This window comes from Sinohyriopsis cumingii, chromosome 15 (assembly GCF_028554795.1).
Source record: "Sinohyriopsis cumingii isolate HCF-2022 chromosome 15, ASM2855479v2, whole genome shotgun sequence".
Lineage (NCBI taxonomy): Eukaryota > Metazoa > Mollusca > Bivalvia > Unionida > Unionidae > Sinohyriopsis > Sinohyriopsis cumingii.
The window spans coordinates 117,252,164-117,278,930 of NC_142975.1; the positions used below are offsets into that span (position 1 = coordinate 117,252,164).

At 35.8% G+C, this 26,767-nt stretch overlaps 1 protein-coding gene across 2 annotated transcripts in view; it reads right to left on the reverse strand.

The window, feature by feature from the left end:
- LOC149782556 (uncharacterized) overlaps positions 1–26,488 on the reverse strand; it is a 45,583-nt gene extending 19,095 nt beyond the window's left edge. For both annotated transcript variants that reach the window (XM_089933999.1, XM_089933998.1), the window contains exons 1-3: positions 26,369–26,488; positions 19,165–19,410; positions 3,418–3,555 (exon numbers count right to left, since the gene is read on the reverse strand). In XM_089933999.1, coding sequence (XP_089790125.1) covers positions 3,418–3,555; positions 19,165–19,410; positions 26,369–26,453 — 469 coding nt within the window. In that variant the 5' untranslated portion in view covers positions 26,454–26,488. The remainder of the gene's footprint in view (positions 1–3,417; positions 3,556–19,164; positions 19,411–26,368) is intronic.
- Between the last annotated feature and the right edge of the window lie 279 nt (positions 26,489–26,767).

Consider the following 26,767-nt stretch of genomic DNA (forward strand, 5'->3'; position numbering starts at 1 on the left):
AGGATTCAGACTCTGTGGGACTCTACATGCTCCCAAAAGGGATTGAATACAGTCAAGGATTCGGACTCTGTTGGACTCTACATGCTCCCAAAAGGGATGGAACACAGTCAAGGATTAGGACATTGTGGGACTCTACCAGCTCCCAAAAAGGAAGGAACACAGTCAAGGATTAGGACATTGTGGGACTCTACATGGTCCCAAAAGGGATGGAACACAGTCAAGGATTCGGACTCTGTTGGACTCTACATGCTCCCAAAAGGGATCGAATACAGTCAAGGATTCAGACTCTGTTGGACTCTACATGCTCCCAAAAGGGATGGAACACAGTCAAGGATTCAGACTCTGTGGGACTCTACATGCTCCCAAAAAGGATCGAATACAGTCAAGGATTCAGACTCTGTTGGACTCTACATGGTCCCAAAAGGGATGGAACACAGTCAAGGATTCAGACTCTGTGGGACTCTACATGGTCCCAAAAGGGATGGAACACAGTCAAGGATTCGGACTCTGTTGGACTCTACATGCTCCCAAAAGGGATGGAACACAGTCAAGGATTAGGACATTGTGGGACTCTACCAGCTCCCAAAAAGGAAGGAACACAGTCAAGGATTAGGACATTGTGGGACTCTACATGCTCCCAAAAGGGATGGAACACAGTCAAGGATTCTGACTCTGTTGGACTCTACATGCTCCCAAAAGGGATCAAATACAGTCAAGGATTCAGACTCTGTTGGACTCTACATGGTCCCAAAAGGGATGGAACACAGTCAAGGATTCAGACTCTGTGGGACTCTACATGGTCCCAAAAGGGATGGAACAGAGTCAAGGATTCAAACTCTGTGACTCTACATGGTCCCAAAAGGGATGGAACACAGTCAAGAATTAGGCCTCTGTTGGACTCTACATGCTCCCAAAAGGGACGGAACACAGTCAAGGATTCAGACTCTGTTGGACTCTACATGCTCCCAAAAGGGATGGAACACAGTCAAGGATTAGGACATTGTGGGACTCTACCAGATCCCAAAAAGGAAGGAACACAGTCAAGGATTAGGACATTGTGGGACTCTACATGGTCCCAAAAGAAGAAAGTGTATGATATACAGTACCAGATAAGAAATTTTAGAACTTTTTGAGGGATTGTGGTTTATTAAAAAAATATTTGACCATATTTGTGAAGGTCTTTTTGTTTTACCTATACCTTTATGTACACTTTACAGGATTTTAACATCTTTGTTTTATATTCATCTTATTGTTTCTTATGTTCTTATGTTACATTCATTTGGAAAGTTTATAGATTTATCTTCCAAATCTTTTTCAACTTGTTTTAATTTTTCAAACTTTACCTCAACACAAGTTGGCATAATATAGACACTTATGCTTTGGTGCTTTAAAATGTTACCATATATATATATATATATATATATATATATATATATATATATATATACACCTCTCCCTTGATAACTTGCACACAACAGGGGCCACAAACATAGATCGCACTATAAGCAAGGTACGAGTTACCAAGGGACCTCCAAAACCTTGAAAAAAATTGCTTTGACATCGAGAAAATTGTGGGAGGGGGAGCAGCATTAGGTAACTTGGCCATTTATTGACTGAATCCTCATTTTATAACCACATCAATATTCATTTTTAATAACACATTTTCTAATGAAGTTGTTTGTTATTCTGTTTAAATAACATTTATTTTCAAAATGTCCAACATATAAAACATTCCAACTGGTTTCAAGAACCATCATGTGTATGCAAATAAATCAGTGTATTACATCAGTGCTTTTAATTTTCTTGATGAGTCTGGTTCCTGTAGTGGTATTTAATGGTATCCTGCAAAATCAGGAGTCAATAGAGCAGGGAACAAGACCAACTGTTGATACACCACCAAACCAAACAAGATTCCTTTTTTTCAACAACATGCGACATTTATTTCATGAGACAATTGTCTACATCAAAACTCAGTTTTGGTATTGCTGAATTAGTACAATATTGATGTTGTGATTTCATTGGAAGTAATAATGAAACTTCTTATCATCCTTGAGGATATCTCTAAGTGCCAGTTCAAGAAGTCTCTGAAACTCGCTTGCCCACAATGGTCCGTATCTGTGAAATCAAGCTTTTTATTTTAAAAAGTATTCATTTCGCTTGGCAGTGCCTTGTTATCTTTGATCACCATTATGAAAGAGTCAGTTAATTTAAGGCAGTTTATGTTACATACACAATAACATCTATAAGTGTTCGATTGATCAAATGATGTGAGTTCACCCAACATAAGACCAGGGCTGCAAGATTTTAAGTTTGTAGGATTTTTGTGCCTTTTACCTTTTCTTTCATTCCACCTCCTTTATTTGATTCAAAAGACATAATTAATGTGGTAATACAAAGGAGGCCAGGTTTTAATTCAGTGCAACACACAACAAATATTTCCAGAAGTCAGTTATCAAATCACGGTTGGCACTTAATTAGGTTCTTAGAGAAACGCTCATGGACATAGCTGTTACAGTAGATTGACACATTTTACATTTAATTGCATGAGGACACATTGCATTTATGATGATTACACTAAACTAAAACACAAATTTCTATTGATAAAAAATTTTATTTAATTTGTATTTATTTATTAAAGTACTGCCTCCACTCGGTGTGACATTTTCGTTGATCAAAATTTCCTTACATATTGTTAATTGCGGTGTACCAGGAATGTCATTGGGAATGAAAATGTAACAAAATGTATGACCTATTTCTACATTTGATATTTAAAAGTGTTGATTAAAATTTCCAGGTCCTATCTACCATTTTTGATGATAAAGCGAGCGATACATCAAAGTTTCTATTACCAATTTTGATCGTGATTTTCTTCAAGTTCAACAAATAGGGATACATTTTTATGGTATTTTCTGGTTTAAAAAATGGGAGCCATGCCTGACTTGCGAGTTATCAAATGAGTGGTATATATATATAAACATATACATATATATATATAAACTGTATTTGTTCTAATAGACACTCTGGGATGACTGTAATTTCCAAGTGGGGGGGTACTGAATACCATTACTGTTTGACTGAAAATATGGAAACATTCATAAATTTGTTGGACTACTCATGTACTATTTTAATTATCTGGATGTATCATAATGGATATCTACGGATCAATAAGAATTGACAGGGAAGGAATTTTTTTGTACGGAAAAATGGAAGAGAGGCATTTATTAGAATGGGGCTTCCATTAGAAATAATTAGGGTATGTGTGTGTGTGTGTGTTTGTGTGTAAACACAAGAGAATAGTCTGAATTCTACAAATTGTTGTACTTGTGATATCATGCCTATATATGCAATGATTTAATTGCAACATGACATGTTTCCTTTATATACCATGATTCAATTCAAACTTCTCCCAACTCTTACCAACATCATAGCAGTTAAAAATTATTGAAAATTTTGATCTGTTTGGATTTCCCTTGTAGTGGATATGGAGGTATCTGGTAGTTGTCGAGTATACACCATAAGCTGTTTTATTTCTTCCACACAGTTTGATCGGCAAACCTGAAAAACAATTAAGGAACAGTATACGTTTGCCTCAGAAAAGATTATCTTAACAAAATAAATGCACAGCAGTGAATCAGATTTAGCAGACCTTCTTTTAAAGACCTTCTCTCTTTTATCACGATAAAATGATGACTGATATTCAGGAGAAAGCTTACAGTCAGGTTTTAAGTCACTGAAGTTGATGATGATGGCATTTACATTTGAACTATCTTCATTAATTATTATCAATGGCATTTACATTTGAACTATCTTCATTAATTAGTATCAATGGCATTTACATTTGAACTATCTTCATTAATTAGTATCAATGGCATTTACATTAGAACTATCTTCATTAATTAGTATCAATGGCATTTACATTTGAACGATCTTCATTAATTAGTATCAATGGCATTTACATTAGAACTATCTTCAATAGCTAGTATCAATGGCATTTACATTAGAACTATCTTCATTAATTAGTATCAATGGCATTTATATTAGAACTATCTTCATTAATTAGTATCAATGGCATTTACATTTGAACTATCTTCATTAATTAGTACCAATGGCATTTACATTTGAACTATCTTTATTAATTAGTACCAATGGCATTTACATTTGAACCATCTTCATTAATTAGTATCAATGGCATTTACATTTGAACTATCTTCATTAATTAGCATCAATGGCATTTACACTTGAACTATCTTCATTAATTAGTATCAATGGCATTTATATTTACATTTGAACTATCTTCATTAATTAGTATCAATGGCATTTACATTTGAACTATCTTTATTAATTAGTATCAATGGCATTTACATTTGAACTATCTTTATTAATTAGTATCAGTGGCATTTACATTTGAACTATCTTCAGTAATTAGTATCAATGGCATTTACATTTGAACTATCTTCATTAGCTAGTATCAATGGCATTTACATTTGAACTATCTTCATTAATTAGTACCAATGGCATTTACATTTGAACTATCTTCATTAATTAGTATCAGTGGCATTTACATTTGAACTATCTTCATTAATTAGTGTCAATGGCATTTACATTTGAACTATCTTCATTAGCTAGTATCAATGGCATTTACATCTGAACTATCTTCATTAATTAGTGTCAATTGCATTTACATTTGAACTATCTTCATTAATTAGTATCAATGGCATTTATATTAGAACTATCTTCATTAATTAGTATCAATGGCATTTATATTAGAACTATCTTCATTAATTAGTATCAATGGCATTTATATTAGAACTATCTTCATTAATTAGTATCAATGGCATTTACATCTGAACTATCTTCATTAATTAGTGTCCTATCTTCATTAATTAGTGTCATTGGCATTTACATTTGAACTACCTTCATTAGCTAGTATCAATGGCATTTACATTTGAACTATCTTCATTAGCTAGTATCAATGGCATTTACATTTGAACTATCTTCATTAATTAGTATCAATGGCCTTTATATCTGAACTATATTCATTAGCTAGTATCAATGGCATTTACATCTGAACTATCTTTATTAATTAGTATAAGTGGCATTTACATTTGAACTATCTTCATTAATTAGTATCAATGGCATTTACATTTGAACTATCTTCATTAATTAGTATCAGTGGCATTTCCATTTGAACTATCTTCATTAATTAGTGTCAATGGCATTTACATTTGAACTATCTTCATTAATTAGTATCAATGGCATTTACATCTGAACTATCTTCATTAGCTAGTATCAATGGCATTTACATCTGAACTATCTTCATTAATTAGTGTCCTATCTTCATTAATTAGTGTCAATGGCATTTACATTTGAACTACCTTCATTAGCTAGTATCAATGGCATTTACATTTGAACTATCTTCATTAGCTAGTATCAATGGCATTTACATTTGAACTATCTTCATTAATTAGTATCAATGGCCTTTACATCTGAACTATATTCATTAGCTAGTATCAATGGCATTTACATCTGAACTCTCTTTATTAATTAGTATCAGTGGCATTTACATTTGAACTATCTTCATTAATTAGTATCAATGGCATTTACATTTGAACTATCTTCATTAATTAATATCAATGGCATTTACATTTGGACTATCTTCATTAGTTAGTATCAATGGCATTTACATTTGAACTATCTTCATTAGCTAGTATCAATGGCATTTACATTTGAACTATCTTCATTAGCTAGTATCAATGGCATTTACATTTGAACTATCTTCATTAATTAGTATCAATGGCATTTACATTAGAACTATCTTCATTAATTAGTATCGATACAAATAAACTTTCAAGCTGTCATCAGTTTAAGCTCAGTCAATTTTTTTCCAAAACGATAAAGAACACTTAATTCAAATAAATGCTTTTCATCTCAATGAATTTCCCCAATCTGAAGATGAGGAATAACGACCAACTTTTAATATATTCCACTTAGGAGTATTTCAACCTAATTTCAGCATCAGTTTGACTGTGTCTAGACTATGTCTGGATTATGTTGGGTCTGTGTCTGGACTATGGACTATGTATGGGCTGTGTCTGGACTATGGATTGTGTCTGGACTGTGTCTGGACTCTTGGTTTCCTCAAACATGAATCAAGTTTTGTTCTTCAGTCTAGTTACAAGTTAACTACAATGATATACTTATCTTTCGTCATTATATCCAAATTGTCTTGCAATATTTCATAAAAACGCTACAAGAGAGTTAGAAGAGTCCATTCAAGTATTTTATCATTTCAACTTCTAGCCTACATGTGACTAGCATCTTTATAGTTGCCACATTCTTTCTTGTTTCATGGATCTTTCATTTTCCAAATTACTAACAGGCAGACAGTTGTGATTTGAAGTCAAATTTTTCAGACCACTGTTATAATAATACTTTGCAGAAATATATTTATATAAACTTGATGCTATATTTTTCATCTTTTAATTGCTGTGAGAACATATTTGCAGAATTTTCTGATTTTTCAGCAATAAATGTACTTAAATCCATACAGACAGATGCACATAAGATTAACTGGCTCCAACATTGCAAAGCCAATGACTCTCACTTACCAGGTTCTATCAAACAAGGATATTATTGCTAAGTTTTTTATTTGATGTTTGAGAATTATTTCCACACATTTGGAATACCGTATATACTCACTTATATGTTGAGTCGAACAATCCAACTTCAAACTGCTCAGACCCAGATCTGCCATCGCAAAATGCAGTTATGGGTAATCAGTAGAACAAACAAAATAGACCCTGATCTGCAGGTGCCGAAGGCTAAGACAGATCAGGATCTTTGTTGTTTTCAGTTTGACTCAACTTATAAGCAAGTATATACTGTATATTTTCTGTATCTCTTAATTCTGATCTTGTGCAAGACTGAAGATTAATCGAATTAAGACTGAACAATTTGTAAGGTCTACAGGCTTGAATAATATCAGGTTGGAATCACCTGACTCGAGATATTATTGACCAATGAGTTTCAGTGACCTGGACATTTGGTCAATGTATGCAGTTCTGAACTTTAGATACAGACTTATTTATCATGACCATGACCTCTGACCTGTAAACTCCAGAGTCTAAATCAATAAACCTCTTCCATACAACTAACCCAAAATCAATAGACCTCTTCCATACAATTAACCCAAAATCAATAGACCTCTTCCATGCAATTTATCCAAAATCAATAGACCTCTTCCATACAATTAGCCCAAAATCAATAAACCATGTGTATACAATTAGCCCAAAATCAATAGAATTTTCAATACAATTAACCCATTTTAATTCATTTTGTCTTTAGTCCTCATTGCCTGACAATAGAGCAGATGTTCTCCGACCACAACTCAACAAAACTGCATATAGCTGTAGATGAACATTTGGTACATGCAATATAGGGTCATGCATGTCCTCATCTGACTGAAATCTATTTACACATTTTGCAACATGGTCTAGCAGTTTTCTAAAAGAAAAGTTAGAATGAAAACAAATATTGGGGAAATAACAAACTGAAAGTGTTTGCTTGTGCATATTATCATTATTATTATTGTTACTAAATAAGTGAATAATATCAGCAGTGTGCATGAATACAACAAAATGTGAGCACCAATGATCCTATGTTGGGTCACAAGGTTTGAAGAAGAAAACAAAGTGAAATCAACAACTATGAGAAATTCACACAAATGTTTGCAAATTTTACAATATAATAATTTCAAGATGCAGTAAACACTTTTACTGTCAATGCTATACCAATGCTGTTGATGGGTGGCCAATAATCCGCAAGATTTCTATGAAAGGCAGCAAAAGCTAAAAACCAGTTAATAACAACAGCAACCTATAAGGGAGGTAATGGGATGGGTGGGATGAGTTTCTTCCCTTTGTCTATATGGCACATCTTTCTGAAATTTGAGGTAGCAGAGCTTCTTCCCAATTTTGATATTATGAGCAGAGAAAATGCTGAATATTGTTTGTTTCTATTGTGTGGCTTGAGGCTTCAGTAATAAACAGGATAGTTGTGGTACATAAGTTGTGGAGTAGTTCTTGTGGGAATGTGGAAAGGTTCCTTTGCTTTGCTGGGAAGTGTTTGAACTGGTGATAGGATCAGTGTTCAGGAAAATCTTTTGCACTAGATTATTCTTCCAGGATTTTACAGTTGAAGGCTGGAATATGCTTTCTATGACCCAGTCAACGTTAAGTGGCATGCTCCCCATGACAATGATGCACCCTGTCCATTCTATTTAATACGGTCCATTTATGTTTCAAATTAAGGATGCAATGTCCTAATATGGCATGCTCCCCATGACAATGATGCACCCTGTCCATTCTATTTACTATGGTCCATTTATGTTTCAAATTAAGGATGCAATGTCCTAATATGGCATGCTCCCCATGACAATGATGCACCCTGTCCATTCTATTTACTATGGTCCATTTATGTTTCAAATTAAGGATGCAATGTCCTAATATGGCATGCTCCCCATGACAGTGATGCATCCTGTCCATTCTATTTACTATGGTCCATTTATGTTTCAAATTAAGGATGCAATGTCCTAATATGGCATGCTCCCCATGACAATGATGCACCCTGTCCATTCTATTTACTATGGTCCATTTATGTTTCAAATTAAGGATGCAATGTCCTAATATGGCATGCTCCCCATGACAATGATGCACCCTGTCCATTCTATTTACTATGGTCCATTTATGTTTCAAATTAAGGATGCAATGTCCTAATAAGGCATACTCCCCATGACAGTGATGCATCCTTTACTATGGTCCATTTATGTTTCAAATTAAGGATGCAATGTCCTAATATGGCATGCTCCCCATGACAATGATGCACCCTGTCCATTCTATTTACTATGGTCCATTTATGTTTCAAATTAAGGATACAGTGTCCTAATATGACATGCTCCCCATGAAAATGATGCACCCTGTCCATTCTATTTACTATGGTCCATTTATGTTTCAAATTAAGGATACAGTGTCCTAATATGACATGCTCCCCATGACAATGATGCATCCTGTCCATTCTATATACTATGGTCCATTTATGTTTCAAATTAAGGATGCAATGTCCTAATATGGCATGCTCCCCATGACAATGATGCACCCTGTCCATTCTATTTACTATGGTCCATTTATGTTTCAAATTAAGGATGCAATGTCCTAATATGGCATGCTCCCCATGAAAATGATGCACCCTGTCCATTCTATTTACTATGGTCCATTTTTGTTTCAAATTAAGGATACAGTGTCCTAATATGACATGCTCCCCATGACAATGATGCACCCTGTCCATTCTATTTACTATGGTCCATTTATGTTTCAAATTAAGGATGCAATGTCCTAATATGACATGCTCCCCATGACAATGATGCACCCTGTCCATTCTATTTAATACGGTCCATTTATGTTTCAAATTAAGGATGCAATGTCCTAATATGGCATGCTCCCCATGACAATGATGCACCCTGTCCATTCTATTTACTATGGTCCATTTATGTTTCAAATTAAGGATGCAATGTCCTAATATGGCATGCTCCCCATGACAATGATGCACCCTGTCCATTCTATTTACTATGGTCCATTTATGTTTCAAATTAAGGAGGCAATGTCCTAATATGGCATGCTCCCCATGACAATGATGCACCCTGTCCATTCTATTTACTATGGTCCATTTATGTTTCAAATTAAGGAGGCAATGTCCTAATATGGCATGCTGAAATAAGAGGCTGAAAACGTAAGTTGTTAGAGTGTCTGCCTCGGATGCAGGAGGTTGTGGGTTCAAAAATTATGGCCAAGTAAAAATAAGATTTATAACATGGTATTAACAGCTGCCTCGCTTGGCGCTCAACATTAAGAGGTTAGTGTTATGACTGGTCAGCCTGGTGTCAAGATAATGTGACTGGGTGGGACATCATGCTACATGTCTGTGACATTACGCCCCAGTGCTAGACATCAAAATAGACTGCCACAATGCAGTCACTGTAGTAATATGACTGTAAAATTGTTAAAGCTATGTTAAAAATGCAAAATTACAAACACACACATCAACTAACATGGCAGAAAATTCAACATAAAAATTTGGTTGTAGAAGGAAATGTATTTTACCCATGCTGTCTAGTGAACATCGGCAATTCTGGTATTAAATAAGTGGACTACTTCAATTGCTAAAGGATGTGAAAGTAACAACTTAAAACTGCATGAGAAAAATGTGCTGGGTGTGAATCACATCTGGCAGAGATTCCATTTTAGTACCTCTTCAATGAAGTAGGTAAGGTACTAATATTAATTCCATGCTTTCCCTTAATGAAGTCTGGTGGCAGGCTATGTCACTTCTTCATAAAAACTGTACTTATATTGATCCCCTACTGACCCTTGATGAACAAGTTGCCTGTGGTGGAAAAGACTTGCTCACATGGTCTTACAGAAGTCATGCAAGAGATGATCCTGTATTGGTATCATGTTGAGAAACAGGTTAAAGGCTTAAAGCCACAAGTTCACAGTGCATTGAGAGAGAATTCAGTGACATGGTCCATGCATGTGAACCTCCCATGTAAGTAGGGGTTTCCTCTTGAGATGAAGGTGTCAGGGTGTATCTTGTCCCTCCTATCCATTCACTGAAATCTCCTGTGAATTATCAATTTTTATTTGTTTTTCCATTTTGATTACATCTTGATTCCAGTGAGGCCTATTTAAGGTAATACCTGAGCTTGAGCATGGAAGGGATTATAGTTCGATTACTAAAGACCTCAATCAACATAAAATTTTCAGTTTGGTTTCGGTGTTTAAAGTCTAAGCTCATGCTATCTCCCAATGTCAACTTTATAGCCAAAAACCCATAATCTCTAGTAAAAAAAAATGTTCCCTGACTTGGAAATCACACAGAAGTTTTCACACAAAAGGATGAAAACTACTCAAATAGCAACACAAACCTTGGGGGTCTCATTGGAATATATCAGTAAAATTGAAGACATGATCTTCAATGAAAATTTCATCATTTGAAGTCAAAACTCCTGACCAAATTTGGAAATCTCGTGATTAAGTCCTCAGCTGACTTCTCCATTCTGTCAAAAGCATGATGATATCAAATATATCTGAATGTATTAAGCTTCAAATGCTCTTTTGTTTCACATATTCAGCCAGATCATTAGCTTTTCTGTTTTCAATTATAATGTCTTTGTCAAGTAACTAATTATATACAAGTTATTTTGCCCCTCACCTTGCTAAAATCATTGTCTGACATTTATTTACTTGTTTCAAGTTAAATTTTATTTAAATTAACACACTGTATACAGACCATTACTATGTATCTTATATAGTTTATAGCTACTGTGTAAGGCAGTGCATCCAAGCCCAGTCTAACATAAAATATTTTGCCAGTCACATTAAATGGATTATCACTCTTATATTTCTCATTTTTCTTTAGGCAGTCACTTTTTCTTTCACAAAATGTTATCCTCCATAAAGATTTAATTGAAATAAAATCCTAATTTCTCACAGCAATACCACTGCTTTTTCCATATTTCTAATTAGTCCAACAGCTGATGAAAGTTACTTCAAGGAAATAATTTATTCCATATTTAACTTAGCACATTCATTTTAATGATGCATGACCAACTGACCTAAACTGCTGGTATCAGGGATAGTCACAAGTGCAATACTAAACTATTATAAATATTTTTTAAATTTTCTGACCCTTTTTGAATATTGGTATTTATTCATTACCTTTTTGGAAGGTTTCCTCTCAATTCAGAACAATTCATATCCTATAAGAGATGTAGGTGTTACTCCACCCTTTACTTCGGTATACAGATTCAAAGAACAAACCCTAAACCTCAATCTTAAGTTAATAGATAACACAAGAATTTGTTAACTTGACAGTTGGCAATTACGAAACTTGTCAGTTAAGTTTTGTGAAGTAGTTCTGTTCTTGGATGGGGATGACTACCTGAAGGTGTAAGATATTGTGGAAGATAACTTTTCTTGAGCTTCTTGGACTAACTTTAAATGGTGGTAGAACAATTAGAACAATGGGTTCACCCACTGATGTCTTCAAACACATCTCATTAGCTATTGTCAACCAATCAATTAATACATCTATGTGTGATGGTGGTTTATACCTGACCTCTTTTCGTTTAATTGCTGCTATTTAAACTGCCCATGGGATAGTTTTAAATCAGTTCCAATCATGACTGTTTACTATTTAAACCTGCTACATGTAATGGAAATACATTGAAAGTGGTGGGATTTTTGGTGGGTCTTTTTTAAGATTACTGAAAAATTTTTTTCTCAAAATATGACCATGTCAGGGGGTTTGGGAGTATAAAATCGTAATTTTAGCATGATGCACCATGCTTCAATCTGATTAAAACTGCCCTCAATTTCATGTAGTGGTGATCTGATTTAGATTGTGCTGAGTTATGGCGGGTATGTCAATATCTTGAAAATACACTTACACATTTCATCAGCATGACCAATTTTTCCTCAGGCAATTTCATTTTTTTGTACAGGCCCATCTAGACTTGCATGGGAAGGTAGACACTCCTGCCCTCCATGAGTCTTCCACCTATGGATAAATAGTGCAATGTTAACACGGCATCACTGAGCAGAAGACCTTCTGAGACGAAGTCAACGGCCAAGCAGAAAGGCTGCCAAACAGCTCAACGGCTATGTGCTCATGACCAAGGTCAGCCACCAAGTTGGAGGAAATCGGCTGTGGTCAGGCCTGGAGAGGGTTGGGCTCTGCCAGGAAACAGCTGCTCTAGACACATCACATGAAAAATTACAACCATTACCCATTCCATGCGGGCTTGGTTGTCGCCCGGTTCAATCTTGTACCAGGGTGGAGGTGGAAAGTATATGGCTGCTACTCAGAGCAGCAAGATTCGTGTCAGGAACAACATCATTATTGGCACAAGGAATGTGAGATCACTGAGAGCAACAGGAAAGCTTGAGGAGCTTATATATGAAATGAACAGATACTGCTGGAACATCCTAGGACTCTGAAATACGATGGAAGAACATTGTTGAAACAACTATTTTGGAAGGACACAAACTGTACTTCAGTGGCAGAGAAGACAAACATGAGCAGGGAGTTGGGCTCCTTGTACACAAGGACATTGTGAGTACTGTCATGGGATGTCGGCCAGTATCCAGCTGGCTCATCACCATCCGCTTCAGGGCAACTCCATTTAACATCACCATAATACAGGCATACACCCCACAATCTGACTATGATGACGCGGATGTGGAAGACTTCTATGGAATGGAACATGTGTGCGCTGCTGCAATGCACAGACAAATGAGAGAGGACTGAGGATCCTGGAATTAGCTAGTTACAATGACCTTATGCTGGCAAACACCTTCGGCCAGCACAAAGTATCCAGAAGATGGACATGGCACAGCCCAAGTGGAGTCCATCACAGTTAGATCAACTACATCATGGTGAAGAGAGACCTAGAGCCAAGTATAAACATCACCAAAACCAGAAACTTTCCTGGAGTGGACATAGGAAGTGACCTTGATCTGGTGATGATGACCGTCAGGCTACAAATAAAGAAGGTCAAGAAAGAGAGCCACACAAGAATAAAATCTGATCTCGAGAAATTGATGGATCCCGAAGTAGCAAAAGCCTTCCAGGCAATGATTGGTGGGAAATCTGCACCACTCACTATCCTCGAAGCTGACAATACCGACATGGACACGTTGATCACCACCTTCAATACAGCAACAACTGAAACAGTTGTATCCTCGGTAGACATCGCCCAGTCAAGAAACCCTGGGTCATAGCTGAGGTTCTGAACCTGTGTGACAAAATGAGGGAACTGAAGAAGAAATAGAATGATACAAAAGGGGCAGAGCAGTACAAGGCAGTCAACCGGGAAGTCTAAAAAAGCTTGAAAAAAGCAAAAGAGAACTGGATAGAAGAAATGTTCAAAGACATTGAGGGAAACTTGAAAAGGAACAACAGCAGGAAAACATACCAACTGGTCCATGTATGTTCTAACAAGCACAAAACTACAGCAGGTTAACTCCATACAGGACAAAGCCAGAAACTGCCTCACAGAAGAAAAAGATATTTTGAAAAGATGGACAGAGTACTGCGCAGAACTTTACAACCACTGAGCCACAATAGATCCAGAGGTACTGAACGTCCCTCCAGCAACTAACAATAACAACCACCCTATCATATGCGAAGAAGTAGAAGCCGCAGTGAGATCACTGAAAAAGTTTAAGTCAGCAGGAGTGGACAACATCACAGCAGAACTAATCCAAGCTGGGGTAGAAGCAATGATTAGCACCCTCACAAATATCTGGCAAACAGGAGTCACTGATCATCACCCTCCCCAAGAAAGGCAACTTGCACCAGTGTCGAAACCACCGTACAATCAGTCTTATAAGCCATCCAAGCAAAGTCATGTTAAGGATACTGCTGAACAGACTAAAGCCACAGGCTGAAAAGATCATTGCCAAGGAGCAGATGGGGTTCACAGCAGATCTTCAACCTCAGGATATTGTGTGAGAAGTACCTCCAACACCAGCAAGATCTGTACCATGTCTTCGTCGATTTCAAGAAGGCATTTGACAAGGTAGGGCATGCAGCCTTGTGGGCGACCATGAGACTGTACAACATCAATGCCAACCTCATCACAGTAATAGAGCACCTCTACGACAAGGCCACCAGTGCTTTGTACTTCAACGGCAGCATTGGGGACTGGTTCAAAACGACAGTTGGAGTCAGACAAGGCTGTCTGCTCTCTCCCACACTATGCAACATGTTTCTGGAGAGAATTGTGGCAGTGGGCTTGATAAGCATACAGGGTCTGTCAGCATCGGAGGTAGAACAATCACCAACTTACGTTTCGCTGATGACATTGATGGACTAACAGGAAATGAGCAAGAATTAGCTAGCTTAGCAGAGAGCCTTGACAAAACCTCTGCAGCCTATGGCATGAAAATTAGTGCAGAGAAGACCAAAATGATGAGCAACAACATCAAGGGCATCAGCACTGATATCAATGATCAGGGTCCAAGGTACAAAGCTAGAAACAGTCCACAGCTTCAAGTATCTGGGGGCAACTGTAACAGATGAAGGATCAAAGCCTGAAATACTCTCCAGGATTGCACAGACAACAGCAGCACTGAGAAAACTGAAGCCCACCTGGAAGGACAAGAACATCTCACTCAGCTCAAAAGTCAGACTGATACACTCACTGGTGATCTCCATATTTCTCTATGCCTGCAAATCATGGACCATAACAGTGGACTTGGAGAAAAGGATACAGGCTACAGAGATGAGATGTTTCCAAAAGATCCTAGGCATCACATACAAAGACCATATCACCAAAGAAGAAATACAGTAAAAGATAAGACAAGCCATTGGGCCTCATGATGACCTCCTGATCATAGTGAAAAAACGGAAACTGCAGTGGTATGGGCATGTCTCACGATCATCAGGACTTGCCAAGACAATCCTACAAGGCACTGTACAAGGAAGAAGAAAGTGAGGCACTCAAAGAAAGAGGTGGGAAGATACGATTCTAGAGTGGACAGGCTTGACACTGAGCAACTCAATGAGAAAGATGGAAAATCGAGAGAAATGGAGGAAGCTGGTTCTTAGGTCTTGTGTGGTGCCCCAACGGTCTTCCAGACTACGGGACTGATGATGATGAAGATGACAAGCCCAACCAGCACCTCACTTAGAATATAGGACGGTCCTGATCTAAAACATGAGGGTCCGAGGCCTATCAGATTTGTTTTAGCACTGCTTATGAAAATTTCAAAACTTTTTCAAAGACTTTGAAATAACTTTTTGTAATTTACAAAACATTTCCAGGACTTCCATGACCAAAGGAACCCTGTTGATTGTCTTTGTACTATCTCTGAAGCTGTTTTTATCTTTCTTAAGGTGTAGATCCAAAGTATGACTGGCATATTCTAAGTGTGGTGTAGATCCCAAGCATGACTGGCATATTCTAAGTGTACTTAAGGTGTAGATCCCAAGCATGACTGGCATATTCTAAGTGTGCTTAAGGTGTAGATCCCAAGCATGACTGGCACATTCTAAGTGTGTTTAAAGTGTAGATCCCAAGCATGACTGGCATATTCTAAGTATGCTTAAGTTGAAATCTCAGGCATAACTGGTATAGTCTAAGTGTAGTCATAAAAGAGGACAGTATGATTTCAGCTAGGGATTTAGAATTTTTATAAAAGTCAACTTACCCAGGGCAAGCTGACTGGAAAATTGAACTTGCCCTTGTAAAATCTGAGCTTGCCCCAATTATCATCTAGTCACAATGAAACTGCTGACATGCATCAAAATACTTTAAAATCCAACTTTTGAGAATGATATGAGAAAACTTATTTCGTCCATTTAATTGTTTTGCTATGCAGTAAATATGCAGTGGCTTCCTGCAATGACCATGTAAACAGCAGATCATAAACAGTGCTTGTGGATGCTACAGTTTCATATATCAATTAAATCCTCCTGGGGATGAATTGTAAGAGACAACTGCCTTTATTCTGAAACACACGTCAATGAAATCTTATGAGTTGTATATTAACAACACCTACTCCCCATAAAATCAATGACATCTTCAAAAAGCAGATTACTTAGAGACTGCAATCTTCCAAACTGCCTGTGGTTTACTTAGGATCTAAAAGTTGGTGAATCCAGGATACACATAGGGCCATCAAGAGCAATCATAGGCCCTTGGGTAAGAAACACCCAGGCCTCTCCTAGTTCTTGTTCAAATAAAAAATTTCTTTCATAAAATTAAAAAGTGTTGTTTTTGACCCAGGCCCCCTTATGGGCCTCAGGGATATATCACTGTTTGCCTCCCTTCCTTTTTGGGACCTGAATACATACCAATATTACCATTAAAATGTAACTAATAAAAATATATTTATTTATTCCTCCATTGTAAATATTTATTTATCCATTGTAAAAACTTGACTTAAAAATTAAATATTCACATTAGACTGTGAGAAAATGTTAGACTGTCATTGAATACAAGATTGAAATGACACAAATAAACGCTGATAGAGACCACTGCCAGACATGTAGAAGAATGTGCTACATATAAATGCTACATAAAGGTGCTGATATTTGTATTGTGGCGAGATCAAATAGTATACAACTTTCAGAACATAAAGCATTAGTTTACCCTTGTCAGTAAAATAGTTCAGGCAGAACTAGTGTTCGATATATTTTACCCAGACCACCATTATCAAAACAATTTCTTTTATTCCTCTGATAGTTTTGTTAGTAAAACAATAAAATAGAGACAAACAATCATAAATACAAAAATATTTTTAAAAAGGATATACAACATATCAACTTTACGGATCACTGCCATCTCACCTCTGTATGCATGGGTTTGAGTCTCAGATTCGGCCAATGTGGGTATGTGAGAAAACTTGCCAGTAGGTTCTCGTGGGTCAGTGGTTCCTTCTGGGGTTTTCCCGGGTTCTTCCTCCACCATTAATACTGGCCACCATGCATAGCCTATCATGTGCTGAAAAATGATATTAAACCCTATAACAACAACAACATTAAAATTGTAAACAATTTTATATAGTGCCTTGGTATTAAGGCCATTAGGCTACAAAGTATCTAATTTATGAAGCCAATAACTTTCCTTTATCATTCAATTCATGTCTCCATGCACAATATCTATTGGCACAAAAGAAAAATCGAGTAGAGAGTGATTATTTGTATTAAAATGTATTGAAATATTACTGGAGAACTGAGGATCTCTATAATTTTTTTTATATGAAAGAGATGATTATTCATTCTCTTAGAAACTTGTTGAAGTGTTTGTCCAACAAACTGCATCTTTCATTTTTTTACAGGTTATCAAATAAATCTCATCAGTTGATACACAGTGTTATAACAGAGAAAATACTTCTTTTGTACTGGAGCTACTAAAATAAGTACTTTCTCTTATATTTGGACATTGAGAGATTGTCTGTTACATATAGCTGACAAAAAATGTCTTTTTTATTTTCTGTTAGTTTAGTTCTAATTAAAAAATCTTGCAAATTCTTGGGTCTTCTATAAGCAAGAATTGGTTTATTTTTTAAAGTATTTTTGCACTGGTTTTATTTCATAATTTAGGAGATTCTAATATTTAATAATTATAAGGCAAATACTAGATAATGAAGAATTATACTGTATTGTGAAAGGAATTATATTTTTCTCTATGGTACATTTTTCTGTGCTTAAAGCCTCATGTTTAGTAAGATTACGGGCTTTGTTCAGTCCAGAATCAACTATATGTGAAGGATAATTTCTATTCCGGAAATATGTTTTTAATAGATTCAACGAAGTTTGTAATTGACAATCATCTGAAATAATGTGTCTGTATCTTTTGGCCTGGCTATATGGTATACCATTTTTACATGACATGGGATGACATGAAGAATATTCCACATATTGGTAGATATTAGTTTCCTTGATATGAATATCTGTAGAGATAGTGTTATCAATATTTTTTATTACATTTACATCTAAAAATGAAACATGCATACTGGATGCAGTACAAGTAAATTTAATATAAAGAAAATATATCTGTTTCTTTTAAAATATTTTGTCCCTGAAGAAGCATACAGTAAATGCGAAAATAGTTCCACAGAATTATCAGCATTTTTGTCATTTTTTTTATCCCAATTCTGATATTTTTGCACATGCCCACAGGCAAGTTTCTTGCAAACTTGAGCTTGCCCTAAGTGGATTAAAGCTTGCCCTGGGACTCAGGCAAGTGCATTTGTAAATCCCTGTTTAAGCTTCCCATATATTAGACATTTTCCAAGGTTCCCTCTTGATTTACCTTTCTTGCCCACATTATGTTTATTTAATGACCTCATAACAGGATGCTGGATACTTTCACAGATATCCATTATGTATTACAATGAACTACCTCAAATATGTGTCCTAGAATTATGCAGTTTTAAAAAGACTGGATGTTTGCTGTTGAATTAACACTACATGTTTCATAGCAAATAAAATCCTGAAGGAGGAAAAACTTCAAAGATTGAAATACCCCAAAAGTAGTGAAAACAAACAGATTGTAAATCTGTAATAAAACAGTCACTTTAAATCTGCTTTGTAACTCACTGGCCACTGATGTAGAGACTTCGTTTTTGCCATCTTGGAATGCAACATACGAGTCAGAGCAATCTGAACCCAAAAAAAAAATTTCCTCAAAATGGAAGGTGATATAAGGGCTGAAGGACCATGATTCTATTGTAACTACACAGTCCAGGTTACTGTCCGAAAATGGCCGAGCTACTGATAACCGGCCCAAGTATACATCATCCAATATCATGCTGATTTCATCCCCACAGTGATCAGCCATGTAATCTGAAATAAATATGGACAATATTACTTCTTGAGAAAAAGAGAACAGTTCAACTAATTACCGGTATGCAAGCTCATTTTGACACACCATCAAGTGCTTCAAATAAATGACAGAATAAACAGTGACACACCATCAAGTGCTTCAAATAAATGACAGAATAAACAGTGAGACACCATCAAGTGCTTCAAATAAATGACAGAATAAACTGTGACACACCATCATGTGCTTCAAATAAATGACATAATAAACTGTGACACACCATCATGTGCTTCAAATAAATGACAGAATAAACAGTGACACACCATCATGTGCTTCAAGTAAATGACAGAATAAACTGTGACACACCATCATGTGCTTCAAATAAATGACATAATAAACTGTGACACACCATCAAGTGCTTCAAATAAATGACAGAATAAACTTTTTTTAAAATCTGTCAGTAATTGGCGCATAAAGTGTAATATGTCTGAATATATTGTACAACACAGATTTGGTATTCTTTGCTCACATCAGTTAAATCTTCCACTTCTGCAGAATATTTTAAAGAAAAATATCTCACATATTTAAAGCCTTCACTGATTTAGATGTCGTTGATTTTTTTTAAATTCAGTTTTTTATTGTTTTGTCTTTGTGCATGCTATTTGTTTAATTATAATCAATATGGTCTCAGTAATGTAAAATTGCTCAACTGTTCTTTTGTAAAATGCTGTGACTTGACATTTTCCTATATGTTTCATTAGACAAGTAAGATATATGTTGAGGTTTAGAAAGTAACACTGGGCTGGATGGGAGACTTGATACATCTCAGTGAGGGATTTTATCCAGTTATCTTTCCAACAGGTGGAGCCACAGAAAAATGTAGTTCCAATATCAGGTCATCCTTGGATTTTATCGTTAGCCATAACAATATGCTGTTGATCAACTGAGCAATAAATAATTGTCAAAACTACAATAATATTCATATCAAAGAAAACTAATAGTGACTTGTTCCATTTTTCGGTGTATCAAAATATATACTATATTAGCACCATTTTTCGGTGTATCAAAATATATACTATATTAGCACTAAAAGACACTAAAATCAACATTGTCTTCTTTTTCTATTTAAATAAAATAACGTATCTTACCACTTCTGGTCTCCTAATGTTAAAACCCTTATTGCCAACCTATTATATATAAAACCTGAATGTTATTAACTTCATTTTCTTATCTGCTGATTAGTGTGGCTTTAATTAAACCACCAGATTAGTGTGGCCTAATGAAAATCTCTTAAACAATAGTTACAAATGGAACACTGCATTTATAATTAACTAAAGGGAAGAAAGAAGTTAATAAGTAAAAACAAAATGTACAACTTATTGCCTTATTATTTTTATTCACTCGTTATAAGATAACTTTTGCAAAACAACTGTAAAAACAGTTTCGTATTTAAACCTTTAAATGAAAAGAAAATAAATACCTTCATTTGTCAAACAAACTTGAAATATATGGTCACAAAGAGGAAGGTATACTTGGTATGAATTTACAATAATTACCTCTATGAAAAAGGCCAGGACTCGTATGAATAACTAATTAAAAAAGGAAAGGTGTGTGTGTGTGTGTGTGTGGTAATCAGAAAAATTTCCTTTTAAACTATTGTACCAGATGTTTTATTGCGACATAATCCAATGTAATGTTCTAAATCTTATTACACACCGTCACTGCAAAACTGAATTTACCACACCAAGAACAATACAACTTTATTTAGACCATGATAATTCTCTCCTTTTTTTCTTCCAAGTATTATTTTATGTATAGGTTGAAAATTGATCCATTTGAATTCTAGCAATTCTGACATATATCACTGCACACACACACACCTCTCTCCAATCTATGGCTTAATATCAAATTAAACCCAATTTAAATAAGAAGTATAGCTGTCTTAATAAAGTTAATAATACTGCATCTTTTTAACCAAAAAGTATTTTCTGAAGGAGTGCAGCAGTAACATTGCAAACTTTTTTCACTTATCTGACTTGTAAAAATATTGGTATAGGATGACATCTTTGAAAAAACTTATTGTCACAGACCTCCAACCTGAGAAGAAAATGAATATTTATAGTCGCATATAAAATCAGATATATTACCTTCATAATAATTATCAGATACATATTTAATGTAAAAAATATTCAATGAGAATCTTCTATATTTCTAAACTAACCAGCTAAAATCATTTCTGAAGAAGTCAAACATGTTCACTAAATTACCCCAAGTAACTATCTAAAGAATGATTCTGAATAAATTGCTGAATCGTCCAGGATTTATACAGTTTTAGGGATATGAATATGTAGAAAAATAATTTCAAAAGAGAATCATAGAGTTAATTATGTGAAAATTAATATTTTATTTTTATGTAGATACGAGACAATTTGACTTTTCATTTGTGACTACAATTTCACTGATTATGCCTAATATTTATCTATCAATTAACTCCTTGATTCACCCAGACAGCTTAGCTACTCGTCATTTTTAAATTCTCTGTCACCGATGATAACGTCCATAATCCATCTGATCAAGACATTTTGGGGGCCCAGAGTAGCTGAGTGGTCTAAAGCGCTCACCGTTACAGATCACCATCTCACCTCTGTCTACGTGGGTTGGAGTCTCCTGTTCGGCCAATGTGGGTATGTGAGAAAACTTGCCAGTAGCTTCTCGTGGGTCGGTGGCTCTTTCTGGATTTTCCCGGGTTCTTCCTCCACCATTTATACTGGCCACCATATATAGCCTATCTTGTGCTGAAAAATGGCATTAAACCCTACAATGACAATGAGACATTTTGAAAAGCAAAATGAATATGCTATTATTTTATTGCATGTTTGTTGAACATGAAATATAATACCAGAAATAATCTTGGACCACTTCATTCCCTGCTGCCACCTGCAGTTTGAAGGGAAGTTAACTGGCTACAATCCCTCATTCTAACCTTATTATGCTATTATGAAGCTAGCCTTAATACTAATCGGTACTTTAGTACCTTTCATCAGTGCGACTTGAAAGGTCCAGTCTTTGCTTGCTATTTAGCACTGACTCAAAACTGATAAGGTTTCACAATGTAAAGATTGTCTTTAACAATAGAATTATCTCCAAAATAATATACATAAAATCATACATCATAAATTAATATAAACAATTAGTTTTGCCAGCAGCAATACACTTAAAGTGATGTTACCAAAGCCTAATGAATTCTACTATCTCATAAAAAAAAGGTTTCATATAAAAAGTTCCATGCTCAGAAACTGTGCCTTATTAAGACTATTACAAAAGACACCATTTTCTCAAGCACTCTGGGTCTGACTGACTAGTCTATGAGCTTAACTTTAGCCAGTGTGAATAACCACCATCATGTACAAATGGACAGACAGAGAGATAAGCAGACATTACATAAGAGGCTAGAATATAAACGTCTAATTTGTACAGCATAAGAAAGACTTTACTGGGACTAAACTGAGTAGATACCATGTTTTGCTTCATAAACGAAGAGTCTTAAGTAACATGCATGATCAAAAGTGTTGCTGCTTGCAAAAAAAACGACTTGTTCTTTACCTTATTAGAGCAACTCTAACTTAAAATTTTGCAAAACAACTGCCATCTACTAAAAAGCTAATTTTAACTTTTAAGGAATCCAGTCTACCAAAGCAACAACTGATTTTTGCATGAACTGTACATTCTTCTTAACGGCAAGGTCCATCTGCCCTATTCCGAGTTTTAACATGAGCCTGCTGTGGGTTTCTGTACTCAAACTGCATAGCTGATCGTTATGGATACAGAAGTCCCCCTCCATAATAATTTTGTCACCAAAAGGTCAACATTCAGCCATAAGGAACCAACCATTTCATTTTCAGGAGGTAGGGACCTGGGATTTTGTCAAGAAAAAAATTCATGCTCTCCAATTGCTTCACAAAAATATTCACCATACCCTTCTATTAATTTCATTCCAACCATGTATAGTGTACTCAATGAATCTCGTATAAAAGCATTATACTGGTAACACCATTTACACAACTTACTTTTGCACCAACTGTAACAGTAAGATGTTGCCCCTTTTCATCATAAATATCATATATTCCCTAATTAATGCCCCTCCCCTTTCTTAAGAGTAAAAAATTTAGAAGATGCAGTGTACGAATTGTTCTTTTCAAAATCCATCTGCTTCAGATCCATGATTACAACAAAATGCTACAGCAGTCCCTGGTGATCATACTGTTACAATGTATATTTCAATGTATGAGTTACTGAAGTCAAAGGCACACATGCAGCATTAAACATGACATAATTCTATTTCATCCAGGTGCCGAGTGGGAAATGTGCTGATTGTCAAGACCATTTTAACTGTGCAAATATTGACAATGACAAAAAATCACTGATGTAAATGGGGTCATTATAAGATTACATCAAAAGAACAACTGTAGCTTTCAGTTTCATGATTACACTCTAACAAACAAGCCATTTGAAAAATGTAACAACTCCAGGGGTGTTAATTAGGGAATATATGGTATGAGGGTCAAAGGCTGGGTTTACATTATGGCCTAAATGTCATCATGACTGTGTGACACACAAAAAACTAATGACCATTTAAACTGTCGCTGTTAAAAGAACCAGTTAATGTGTTTTCAACTGTTTACTTCCGTACATAGTTAAAGTATTGATTGTTTTATGCCTCTGACTCGTTATCTACAACGTGACCAAACAGGCAACTACATATACCTGGATATACATCATGCTGGCAATCACATTTACTTACGGAATGGCTGCAACTAGATAGTATAAATACATTAATGTTGGAAATCTCTGTCTTACAAATATCTCTGAAGATATATGTATATATCCCCCTCAAACGAAACCAAAACCCATCTGGATATTTTTAGAGTTATCTCTCTTAGAGTTGACTAATTTTACATTTCACTCTCCCGATATAAACAATGCTTTCTGTCATTTCTGCGCACCTAAGGATTCTGCCACCAATACTTGAAAATGAAGCAAAACGCATACCAAATTAAACCAATTGACAAAAATAAAATACTGCAATGCTTACCATTTTAAAAGAGGCAATTGTCACCAGAATATTCTGTTCAAAACAGTATTAATTTTGGACACACTGGATACCACCCCTGTTTTTGTGCCTCGCAATATGTTTGCCTATTCTGCGCATAGCTTTCATGTAATGTGTTTACAAATACTACAGACTTACAAGCAGGCAATATGCCAGGGAATTTCTTGAGAATCTTGTTTGGGTGGCAAGTTCATAATTTGGATAGCAGATGATTTTGTACATGTGGGACACCTTCTTGCAAAATTGGATTAAAATGGAGTATTGTTTTAAGGTATGCATTTCTATCTTTTATATAATGTATTTATTTTATGATTCCAAAAGATACATAGTAAATAAGATTTTCTGAGTTAAAGTTCAAGAATGTAATAGGGGCCCTGAGTGGTTGAGTGGTCTAAAGCACTCACTGTTACGGATCACTGCCATCTCACTTCTGTCTGCTTGGGTTGGAGTCTTGGATTCAGCCAATGTGGGTATGTGAGAAAGCTTGCCAGTGGCTTCGCGTGGGTCAGTGGTTTTTCCTCCACCATTTATACTGGCCTCCATGTATAGCCTATCTTGGGTTGAAAATGGTGTTAAACCCTACAACAACAATAACAAGGTCATGGTCATATGCAGTTAACAGGGGCTCATATCGTAACTTACAAATGACCTGTCATACATGTACTAGATAATAACTAGTTATTATATAGTATGTATGAAAGGTCAATTGTAAGCAATAATACGAGCCCATGTGATGCAATTAGGGTAGAAATGTGGATATTTTTTTACACTTCATGAATATCACTTCCTTAATAAAAGGAAAATCGTTCTTTCTTGGCACAAATTGGATATTTGACCAAAAACAACACGTGATCCAATATTTACTGAAATATCGTATCGTTGCGCAGAATTACACAACGCGCAGACATGGTGGGTAGTCTAGTCCTACATGTAAGACATAGCACAAGTTGATTTTGTTTAGGTGACACCCACAACATAAATATCAGCATCAGGTCTTACATGTAGGACTAGTGGGTAATCCTACAAATTAAATGTAAGACGTATCTCGTGCTATTTATGTTTTGGTGCTACCAAAACAAAAATATTGTGATACGTCATATGGTTGTAGGACAACCCCACAAGAGCTCATATTGTCGCTTACACCAAAAAAGTCAGACTCCTGTGCTTACACTTTAACTGTCAGTCGTACACTAGTATAAAATAATACATGTATTACTGCTAGTCTGATAATACAAACCCGTTTGTTTGTACCCCCCTACTGATTTAAATAATGGAAACCTTTAATGTGATAAAAAGTGCAAGGAACTTAGTCAAGTCACTCATTGATTTCTAGTTTCTAACCCGACTCTGAGTAGAGTGGACCTAACACCGTCATCTTATGCGCGTTTCATGCGTAACGGAAATTTTCAGTGTAATAGACGGACATGCTCGGATCCATTTCCATGTTCTGGACAAGTCCCTTTTTAACAAAGGGGTGCATCACGAATACAGATGTACATGCACAAGTCGTCTGCTTCCGATATTTACAGTGTCGAATCAAGCAAAGGAAAATAATGACAACTACAAATTAGCTTTTCATGTGGATTTAACAAGCGGTTTAATTTCTATGTTCATATATGCAGAGGGATATAATTCCAAATTCTCAACGTTATGTAATTTACGCAATTATTCAGCAGTTACCAAACAGATGAACTACGTCATCATGTTGTCTGATGGAAATAAACTAGCCTATAGTGTACGCAATATGGCGCCGTGTTAGTATGGAATCAGACTAGTTAAATTGTAAGGAACGATACGAGCTCCTGTGGACAACCTTAGTAAACGAATGGTTGCTGTGTTTCCATACTCTGACCAAAGAATTAGCTACTCACACGTGGTAATACATTTAACATGGCACACTATTTGTGAGCAAAACAACGTGATCCAAACTGTAAACACGAGGGACTTCGATTCCATGTCGTACCAGCATAATATGTTGATGTGCTGATGAAAACACTCGTGCACACGGTACGCTGAAACATTCTCTGTCTTAAAATACAGCGATGATGACATGCTCTGCCTATCGGAGCATTATCGACCTTTTCCGTCAAAGTCGAGAAAGAAGTATCTGATGTAATTCAACGTTGTCAGGATGGAGATTAAGTTACCTGCAAATAAGAATAAAACTACAATCTGACTGAACTGAGATCTCCACTGACCAATGTGGAAAATGTAGATCCAATTATAAATCAGACTGAATAAAACTGGTCTTTGGAAAAGTACCAACATAG